The sequence below is a fragment of the Macrobrachium rosenbergii genome, chromosome 22, assembly GCF_040412425.1.
Source record: "Macrobrachium rosenbergii isolate ZJJX-2024 chromosome 22, ASM4041242v1, whole genome shotgun sequence".
Classification (NCBI taxonomy): Eukaryota; Metazoa; Arthropoda; class Malacostraca; order Decapoda; family Palaemonidae; genus Macrobrachium; species Macrobrachium rosenbergii.
Window position 1 is genome coordinate 14,323,174 of NC_089762.1, and position 11,762 is coordinate 14,334,935.

The 11,762-nt window shown below is 35.1% G+C and overlaps 1 protein-coding gene across 16 annotated transcripts in view; it reads left to right on the forward strand.

The window, feature by feature from the left end:
* The window catches only part of LOC136850589 (DNA-binding protein RFX2-like), a 447,592-nt gene extending 441,577 nt beyond the window's left edge, over positions 1 to 6,015 (forward strand). For all 16 annotated transcript variants that reach the window (XM_067124238.1, XM_067124244.1, XM_067124246.1 and 13 more), the window contains one exon: positions 270 to 6,015. In XM_067124238.1, coding sequence (XP_066980339.1) covers positions 270 to 377 — 108 coding nt within the window. In that variant the 3' untranslated portion in view covers positions 378 to 6,015. The remainder of the gene's footprint in view (positions 1 to 269) is intronic.
* Positions 6,016 to 11,762: the final 5,747 nt, after the last annotated feature.

Here is an 11,762-nt window from a genome sequence, read left to right on the forward strand (position 1 = left end):
AATTTGCTGCAAAATAAAAATCTTAATATACCATCCATTACCAGTAATGAGAAAATTATAGTGATAAATTTGGTTGGTCTGTGCTTTTTTTCCATGGTTGTTACAGAAGAAAAAATCCCAAGAACAAGCTTTTTCAGAAAGGCAGCCATTGAAATTTTTCACTTAAGATTTTTCGGGGTTACTATAATAGTGTGTTCTATTATTCCAGATTCTTAAATTCTGTCACACATTTCAGTGATGGTCACTGATATCTTTGTTACTTTTTTCAGGTTCTAGGAGGTGGAAACTATATTGTGGTTAATGGTGAAAGTGAGGCTAATCACAGATCTGATGGTGTTCACCAATCAGTCAAGAGGCTCAAGTATGAGGCATCTTAATTATCCTTGTTGGTTTGTGTTGTTCAAGGAGCACGGTGCATGCATAATTAATAGTAATCTCCATTATACTGTAGTCTTAACATCATCATGGAAAAACTCCTAATCAAGTGGCATTAAAGACATGATAGACATGTGTTCCAAGTACTTGTGAGGATTATTTATAAAATACAATGCCTATACAGTATATCTTAGTTGTATTGAAGAGATAAGGAGCTGGAAACACTTGATCAACATGGCAGGTCTAGTCAGTATTATTACAAGAAAACAGTTTACTGTGCATTTTCTGTACAACAGTTTAACAATAGAGTACTGTACTATGCTGTACATTGTATGAAATAAAAGTAACTATTTATCTAATGGCTATAGTGTGTTTCCAAATTGCAGAGAGTAATTTGCCATTATGTATGATAACTACATTATTCAAGACAGTAATTCATCTGCCGAGTGCATTTTTTTATTGAATGAAAGATACTTATACATATCAATCTGTATTATTTTTGGTTACAGTATAAACAGTTCCTAAAAGTCATTAACAGGTAATGAGGGAATGGTATTTGCACTATATACAGTAGATAATTGTATGGAAAGAAAAATTTCTATAGTTTTACTTAAACTAACTCCTAAGAATATTGGCAAGTTCATGGTGCATCAGAATTCAGTAATGTTTAGGTGATTGATTTGTCTTCATAGTCCCAGAAATGCTTTCTACATTTTGAGGAAGATAATGTATATTATTTAGTGCTATCAATGCAGACTTCCATATACAGTAACTGTTTACTGAATCTTTGGAAAGTAATTTTGCAGTAAGATTATTTACTATAATTTGAAAGGAAAGTTTTGTGGTTTTACATGTAGAGTTTTATTTAAAAAACAGTCAAGGAAGGCTGAATGTCCTAGTTTTACTGTTTCATTAGGTTTTTTAATTTTTCATTCTAAAGTATTCTTAGCAGAGAAATATGTTGTACTACAGATACCATAGATGAAAAATATATTTTTTAAATTATAGATGAAATTATGTAGCTTTGGCTAGATTTATTTGTACTGTATTGTACTGTTTTGAACCCTGGATACCAGAAATTATCTATTTTTAAAGTGAACCCAGTAGTTGTCTCAGTTTTGGTGCCAAACCATTCTATGACAAATACGTTGCTCAAACATCAGTTTGGTTATGGTTTTGAATTATGCTGAAAATCAGCTGAGTAGCAGTTAGTACTATGTGCTATTGTTTAACAACCAGGTTTGTGTGCAATAGCAGAATTGAACCTCTTGCCCCAGACTATTGTTTCTTTGCCAGGGAGTGGGAGTTGTTGTATCAAAACATTAACCCAAATAAAATTTTATCATTCAAGGTAATAAGTAAATTAGCTAGGCCCAGTTCTCTCTCGTGTTTATATGGGATTGGTTGTTCATTGATTTGAATGTGGTTTTGATTTCTATTTAAATTTTGGGCCAGCCTATGCTTAGTGGTTTGATTGAAGTATTTAATATTAATAAATATTCTTGGAACCAGGAGGAGAGTAGGATTGAGTTGCATTCCCCATCACTTAGCAATGACCTGCTGTGAGGCTCAGAATTTTCATTAAACTTACATTTGTAGAGAAATCTTATGTGGAATCTCAAAGCGAATAGATGAATGTCCAAATTAACCAACTGATAGAATAAACAAGCAAAATACAGTGAAAAGATATAAGCTTCAACCTTGCCAAGTAAATCATATAATGCATGTATAATTGTCTTTATTCTAAAACTTAATATTCATTATGCTGGCTGAAAACTATTAATAAAAAACACAACAAACAATTTCATCTCCCAGTTCTCCCTCCGTTCTTCTATAAATACTGTAAAGTACCCTGTTTTCTGACAAACTGGTACAGCAAATATCCACCTTGAAATCTATTAGTCATCCAAAATGAAAAATTTAATTGAGAAAATAATAACTTCAAAATGAAGTGACTAAACACTGAGGCCAGCTCTACAAAGCTAGAAAAGAAGTAATACAAGATAGGATCATATCATGTAATTAATTTCTCTCATGTTGAAAAGGTATGGTAAACAATGTTAAAAAATAGCAACTTTTGTCAGTATTCCAGACAAGTTATATAGAAAAATGTTATGAAAAATGTTCTGAAAATTAAAAAAATTTAAAGCAAGATTTGAATAAAATTGAAAGTAAGAACACTAATAAAATTGAAAGTGAAGCTGAATAAATTTTGAAATTACAAAATGATGTATGCTGTGACCAAAAACAATTAACACAGATGAGCTTTTTTTATGTGTAACAAGGTTGTTCATGGTGCCTTAATTATTTCTTGTATATCTTGCAAAACTCAGGAGAGACCTTTGCTATGCTGAAAATTCCTGATGTTTTTATTAACCAGATGTTTGTGTAAAACAATGGAAAAAATGGCAAATGCTCAGCTCACACTGTACTAGTACAGTCAATACTGCAGATAAATCGAAAATGCAACAAAAACCCAATTCAGACCCCAAAATAGCAGATCTTCATTAAATTCAATATTCCACTTTAAGATCATAGCCACAGATTACAAAATTTATATACATAATCAATACTGTGACTATTTTCTTCAGTACAGTATAAAAACTAGGTGATGGCACTTGTAGATAAAAGACCATGAAAAAAATCAAAGTGCAGTAAGTACGGTATATGATATTTAGGATGGTGATTGTAAGATGTTCAAGTGGGTTTCCAGTTTATCTTGGCTATGAATGACAATACTGTACTAATAATAAACCTACTTCCTTTTAATGGTTAAGGCAGTATATACAATCTACATTGAAACAATTTATGTACATAAATTTCCTGACACAAATACTTGATGAAAAATTTTGTCAGTCTTCTATATTTTAACTTAATCTCTGCAATTTGATAAGTCCAGACTTATAATGGAAAAGAATTTTCATCAGTAGACAGGGTACATCGCTTTACAATTATCATTACGAAAATTTATGGAAACCATTGCTTTTTCTTAAATGAGCTCATTGATAATTGAATATAGAGCCAATTTATCAATGTATTATTCTGAAGCCTTACTGTTTGCTGAACCTTTAAGTAAGATAACTCAATTAACTGTTTCAATGTAATAAAAGAGCAATTTTTGTTCATGGTGGTTTGGCAGCAAAGTTACAGATGGTTCAACCATGGGTTGAGGAATTTTTGTTTATGTTATTCTCATACATGTGTATAGGAAATACCTGCCTTGGATCAAAAATGCTTAAAAATGGCTGAAACTACTTAGTCATTATAAGATAATATTTATCTGCTCACTTCATTCAAGCTCATTTACAGGTACTGAACTTTTAAGTATAATTTTGTGTTTATAGAATTGACTAAAAATTTAAAGGAAATATTCCTGCCATTTGATAAAGTAGGTAAATTTGATAATTCAACATGAAACCAGAGTGAGTCTAGTCGTCGTGTTAGGTATATAAGAAATTTACTACGAGGTTTAGGTGAAAATTCATGTTTCACAGCATTTACAAAATGTCCAGTGTATGATTTTTAGACTTACTAAAAGCTAACTGACATTGTTTGTCATGTTATTTGTAGATAGCCAGATTTACAATATGATGATGTGGAGCATTACTTTCAAGACAGAGTGCTTTGGAATATATTTGCAGTTAGATCTTTGCACTCTAGAGTAAATATCTTCTAGGATGTTTCAGATGTTGTGCATTTATATTTTTATACGAGAGGAGCAACTAGTACACAATGGAATGGTGCTGGTCGCTGTAACTTATTTTTTTCTTGAACCAGACTTGCCTGAAAGGGATTACTGTTGCCATGAGTTAGGGATAACTATCTCTAAACCTTGCTATAAATGTCTGGCAATGGGGGAGTTAGTGTTCAAAGAATTACTTCAGAAGTTGTGTCCTAGTATGTCTGGTTTAAGAGATGTAGATGTAAGATTGCTTATGTAAAGAAGTGTGATGTGTCTGCCTATCCTGGAATTGAACACTCCGAGCCAACCCTTTCCTGCAGGGAGACTGGACAGCAGGAAGTACATTTCCAGCTCACCTGGCAAACTGTGGTATTCTTCCTGTATGTTGTTTTGCTCAATGTCTCCATCCAGAGGTGAAGTCTATGGAGGATTGTGCACAAGACCCTCTCCTCCTGAGGCTCAGTTTAGAAAACTAGAAATTATTTTTCTTCCAAATGACTTGCTTAACAAGGATGGAGTGAGATACAAATTTGAATATTATGTTTCTGTAAACAGTTTGCATCAGTATTATGATAAAGCTAATATTTAAGATAGCTTGGTGGCCAGGACAGGATATGAGACATTTGTGTGCATCAGAGCACTGCAGACTTTCCATGACTGATATGGTTATATCCGTGTGTTGTGTGGCACCGCGTGGCTTCCAGGTCCCATAATCTGTCCTGGTCCGTCAGAGTAAGGTGAACATTTTATGTAACTGTTAGAGAATATTCTTTGGAAATAATTTGGGTCCTTTCTGCATCTGAACTCTTATGTACCACATCATTCATAAGTGCCAATATCAAGCTGATATCGGCTGAAAGTTTACATGACTAACCAGGGTAATAAATGATACTGTACAATTCTTTTTATGATCTTGTATTACTTTGTCTCTTTGAAAAGACTTTTTAATAAAATCTATCCAGCAAATCATAGACAATATCTTTATAACAGACTTAAATGTTGAATGTGATACTCTGTCGTAGGTATACCAGGCCTCTTTTTTTTATATATCCTAATCTCAGATGATAAGGTCTGTGGACCAAGATTATAAATATATGTTTTTGTGTGCCTATTTCTCATAATGATTGATTAAAGGAAAAGTTGACTCACAGGTAGCCAATTAATGTGTGATCTTTTGAAAAGAGTTATACTCTTCAGAATTAGTGTGTGTGTGTGCGTGCCTCTCCTGCACTGTTTGAAGTTCACGAGTGACATGTTGGTACAAATATTTTAATGTTCGTAAGGTTCACAACCAAATGGTCACAGGTTGCTTTTTGTATTGTATTGTAAAGTAGACTATTGAAGTTTTGTATTTCTTTATTATGTATGTAAGAATTTATTTTATAAAGTGTTTATTATATTATCAGATAACAAGTGAATCAAGATATGGATGATAGATCCTCAAAATGTAATTTATTTCAGTGTATTTAATGGAAGATGAGGTGTAATCGTTGACAGCTGTATTACATCTGTTCTGAATATATGTTAAGTAATTCTGTTATTTGTGTTAGTATGAGGCTAAGCTGCATTTTGTGGCAAGTGAAACTAAATTTTTACAATCCCTGATATACCTTCAATTCAGTATAAGATGGTAAAGTTGTTCAGGTGTATTTTAAGAAATGTCTTAGTGTCATATTTTTGCACAAAATGCACCTTTGTTCCATTCTTATTTATGTTGATTGTAACACAAGCAAAAAAAGCAGGTTTGTAGAGGATTTCATCAACATATGGGCAAGGGATTGCTGGCTAATGTTGTGTGATGGAATTGAAAACTAATTTTTTTTGTCATTAACTGTGCCTAAAACCAATCCCTTTAACCCATTATGGTGATAATCCATGTCTTAATGTTGTTCAGAATGAGTAAAAGATATGTTTTATATGTTTGTTTTGTATGATGTATGATTAAACAGGGAAAGTTCTGTAGTTTTTATAAACCATCAACTTTTTTATTTATATTGAGATATTTCCAGTGTATTTCACCCAGTATTGGTGATTAAAAAAACGATGGCATTAAAGTTAAATAGCTTACATATGAATGGGAAAAGGATTATTTGTACTTACATGAATACAAACCAGCACCTTTTACATTATGTAAGTCTCACTCCTTAAGTGCAAGGGTAGTAACTCAACTGCCTGGTAAGTTGAACCTCCACCTAGAACTGCCAAGTTCCCAGTTTCAATAGTGAACAGGGAACCTATGACTGAACAGGGAACCTATGACTCCTGTAACCTCCACCCAGCCCGAGAAGAACCCTAAAAGAGTTCAGAGGTCTGGTTAAACAAATCATTTATAACTAACTCCTGTAACCTCCTGGCATAAGGATATGAGAATGATAGGGCCCTGAACCAAAGTGACATATGTTGGGACTCTCATACTAAGAAAATCACTGAAAACCAAGTAGCTGCCCTATGAGTGAGGTAACGTCAGAAGGCAGCTAAAATCTGTGACCAAAAAGTTCTCCGAATGACTGAGGATGGGCCAAACCCCTGGTTTTGTGAGTTCTTGCCCATACTGCATAATTGCCCTACTCACAGGATGCCCCCCTCAAATTGGGACCACCTTGATGTGGTGAGGGGGCTCTCAAACCTAGGGATCTAATTTTTTTTTTTTCCTTAATTTGATCCCAAGTGTCCCACATATATATTAATACACTTTAGGAATAATTTTGTGGATTTTTCCACTTTTGTAAAAATTACCAAAATTAATAAATAGGAAAACATATCATAGCATGGAGTGAAGTTGAATCTGAAGCTAAATAGTGGGAACTGTGGTAGAACCATCATCTACCTGATAATGTTTGGACCTGGTTTCTCAGGCGGAACTATTCTGTGGAGCTGGACCATGGATTCCAGGGGGGCCTGATTCTAGGAATAGGACTCTCGGCTTTCTGTCCGGTTAGCCCATACAGTATTGTGATTAGGATGGGGATGACTGTATTATTACAATACACTCAATCCTAGCAAGCAGGTTTTGCTTACACTTGGGCCATACTAATCATGATGTGCCATCCCCCTTTTGGGGTAGGTAGGGACGCGGACATTTGGGAGTCAGTTCCCACTTGTGCCATTAGTGGAACATTCAACTTCATAAAAAAGTCAATGATATCTTTTCAAGATTTATTAATTTTTTTTTTTTTTATATCCTTTATGCAAAGTAGTCATGAAGATATTAGTACCCCTGGACCCCATGATGGTAAAATTCTGGCACAGTCGATGACTAATGGAACGTCACTCCCTAATCTCCTTAGCATAGATATAAACGCTACAACGGAACATCCTGTTCCAAGTAAAATATCAATTCCTAAAGACTCGAAGAGTTTAGAAAGTCAAAAAGAAACAAATAATAACAAATTGGTAAACTACAGTATTGTAACACTGGAACCATACATAAAGGACAATAACTCTAAAACAGAGACAAGTAATCCCCATAAAACCCCATCAACACAAGGCAGCATCACCGATGAATGTGAAAAAATTAAAAAGAAATAACTATTGACTCAAGCCAACACTAGTTCATTTTGAACATATTTTTGGACCAGACAATTGGTCCAGATTTTTTAATATTAAAAGCAGATCTCACCAGCCATTTTGGAGAACAAATTATTAAATATACACCCCACACAAGACATGGAATGTAGACATATCAAAAACAATGAATGGCTAATAAACAACAACCAAAGCCCAATCAACAACCTTTCTACAAATAACCAACATAAATTAAATAAAAGTAACAGTAACCAGCCATGAAACACTAAACTATACACAAGGAACAGTAATGCTTCCAAACAATGATGAAAAAGAGCTACCATCAAAACAAATCTTAATTGACTCCCTTAAATTAAGATACAACAACATACATGACTTGGAATTATATACTGTCCCAAGTAGAAAGGATGCAAATAAACATATTAAAATAGTCAACATAAAATTTACAAACCGGGAACTAACACGAAAAATAAAAATTCTAGGACTAAACCTCTCCAATGTTTTAATTGTCTAAAATATGGCCATTCAACCAAAAGATGTAGAAATAACGCTATATGCGCTGTATGTTCTGAAGACCAACCTTCAAATGTGTAAATTGCAAATTAAATCATCATGCAAAATCTAAAGACTGTATATTTTATCAATATTATACAGAATTACAAATGTTAATGGGCAGAACTGGTATGCCTGTTAACAAAGCCAAACTCGAACTGAAGGTGAGAGGAATCAATGACCCAGCAAAACTCCATTCATATTCAAATGCTGTAACAACTCATAATAAACATAAAGAATCTCAACACAGAATAGCTGTGACACACCTCTCCCCTCCTCTACTATTCATAAAAGCCCAAGAGTACAGTTGCAACAGGCCTCCCCAGTAACAAGCCCAGTTAATCATTCAGAAACGAATTCCAATCATATGGAAAAATCAACAGAGGTTAATAATCCAGATCTGAAAACTCATAATGCACTAACATCATCCACAGAAAACTTAATTGACAAAAATAACCATAATAAAAAAAGGAAAGTAATTGACAGAACTCCCCCTAAGGGAAAAAAACCTAACATTCCATTCACAGATCGATCTAGCAAAACCCCAGTCTCACCCATTAAACAGAAACAGATTACATTAACTGCATCACAAGTGGAAATCCACAGTATTCCACAATCCAAGACAAATATAAATAACGATTCCCCTAATATGGATAAATCAACTAACTCTTCTGCACTCCCATCACCAAAATGAATGCAGAAACTTTCAATTAAACATCCCACTGAAGAATCAAAAAACCATAAAATTAATCAAATCACAACCACATCAAATGAACCCTCAACAAGGCAAAAGAATAATAATAATAATAAACCTAAAAATTCAAATCAAAATTTTATACCAGCACATCGGAGATCCAATATTCCTTTACCAGAAATTCCTAACAAAAATATTTCAACATCCAGTGATGGAAACATAATTGGGACCCAGAGATTGGAACCATTCCTTCAACACTCGGAACGTGATTTATCTTGCGGATGTCAAGAGTGTTTCATCATTACATACAATCGTTTACCTAACAAAAATGAAAATATAACCTGAAATTTCATAAATAACTTTACTAGGTTCCGAAAATGCCCTTTAACATTCCATCAAGATGGCGAACTATGCTCAGAATCCTTAAAACTAAAGAAAAACATGATCAAAACTCAAATAGATTTGCTAATAAGGAAATATGAAGAAGAACCGATCAAAGCATCAAATATTCAGCAATCAAACCTAGCTACAAAGAAACCACAAAGCTATACAAACGCCCTTAAAATGTTATGGGATATAGCTAAATCATCAATTAACTTACAAAATCTAATGCCAGTCCCACCAAACAATGACCAAAAAAACAATTCAGTGGAACATGAATGGATTTTCTACTTGGCTTCGGCTAGGTGAAATCCAGAGAATACAAAAGGAACATAAACCTGTTTGCATGTCTACAGCATATTGGTACAACTCCTAAGAACTTTAGAAACTATAAATTAGCTTGCCACTCACCAACAGCAGATGGCAAGCTAGGAACAGCTATATATGTTCATAACGATTCAACTTATGAACCCTTAAATATTACAGCACTGTCATATCAAATAACTGCAATCAAATTGCATATGCCAGACAATCAAATTATCTCTATACTAAATCTATATAATCAGCCAAATTTTAACTCAAACTTTAGTGATTTACCACATATACTAAATAATTAAATGGCCCAATGCCCATAATCCATTGTGGGACAGCGCACATGCTAGTAACTTGGCTGGCTCAAACATTGAGAATTGCATAAATGTTCAGAATTTACATTGCCTGAATGAAAGTGATTCACCAACGTACTTCTCAAAAACTCATTTAACCTTCTCCTCAATAGATATTTCATTATGCTCACTGGAATTAATTGAAAAACTGGAATGGAATGTCCTAGATGACTCACACACTAGTGATCAATTTCCAATTGTTTTGAATTATTTGAGCAACCAAAAACAATCATTTCCCATAAAATATAACTTACTGAAAGCTGACTGGGATAAATACAATTTACAAACTAGAAATATCCCTCCCTTCCCATTAAATCAAAACAATAATGTCACAAATGATTTCTTTTCCAGTTTTGTAATCAGTGCTGCAGATAAATGCATCCCCAAAACTTCTTCAACCCTAATATATCCCCTTTCCATGGTGGTCTAATAATTTATCTCTCTTAAATCAAACCAAACACACACTGGCACGTAATTTGAGTAGACTAAAGTCTAGATTAAACACCCTTAATAAAGGCCCTTGTAATATAAACAAACTAAACAAGATAATAGTTATAAGTATAACTACTGATCACATTAAACCACTTTACAATAAATATAATGCAAAATTTCGAAAAACAATAATATTTGAAAAAGCTTAGTCATGGAAAAATTATATTTCTGAGTCCAGCCCCGTGTCAGCCAGTGAAATTCCATACTAACACGAATTTCTAGGTATAAAATGCTAGATATACCAGAGAAAAAAGAGCTTTCAGGAATGCTGGGGTTACTACCCCCAGATCGAGCGTCTTCCACAATGGAGACGTCGGTATAACCAAGGGCGAGTGAAAGATCACAACCACAGAGCCACACTCGAAAGACATCCCCATGTCAAAACCCCTCGGAAAGAGCGGTGAGCCGTTCCAGCCCTCACGCTCATCCGCCCGCCAGGCCGGCGACTCCAGCGCCATCTACACTCATTCCATTTTCTAGCACGTGATTTTCGTGACCCAGAATTTTGTGCTTTTGTTTTTGGGTGTTTTTCTGCCGTTTTCAAGCATGTCTTCAAGCAGCTTTAACATCTCCAAGTTAAGTACCATCTTATTGTGGGAATTTTATGATGTGTGTGGCTGGATCAGTCCGTATTTTCATATTATATGAGATTGCTGTTATGATGCCACGGCGTCCCCTAGCCAGCCATGTCGACCGCGAGATTTACCCATCCAGCTTATTCTGTTTGGGCTTTCTCCTTGTCGTTATATTACTTATCATTATTCCCCCTGAATCTCATCCTGGCGGTGTTTCCTGGGCGGGTTTTTTATCGGTGTTTCTTTTATGTTTTACTGATCCTCATGTCGGGTTCCCTCTATTAGGGTTCCCGTCATTTCCCGCTTGGGATTCTTCCTCCGGGATGTGTTCCCATGATAGATTTAACTTATTTATCATTTTTCGATTTGTGATGGTGCTGTACGTATTTTGTCGCCTTGAATTCATGTGGGGTAGCGTCAGCTTGATTATCTGGCCGCTCCTCTAGACTAGGCTACGCACCTTGCACAAGCACAATATTCTTGGGTTATGTATATTATGTATATTTTGTGATGGTGATAGGCTCGTATTTGCTTTCTTGACCTCCCGCTCTCCTCGTAGGTTAGGCGTGGGGTGGACCCTCAGGTTGAGGGAGTTTTTGTTGCTGTTTCTTCCTTGGGCCGTTGTTTGGGTGGTAGAGTGAGACCCCTTTGTCCTCCCCCTTCTCCACGAAGGGGTAGAGTTCGTTGGGTGTGTCTCCTCTAGGCTGTTATGGCTTTATCCCCCCCTTTCTTTCGGCCCTGGTTGTATTTCGGCACGGAAATTTCTCTCCCTGTTATTTCCGCCCCCACCCTTTCCTTGTCCCTCCCCGTTAGCCTAGGCT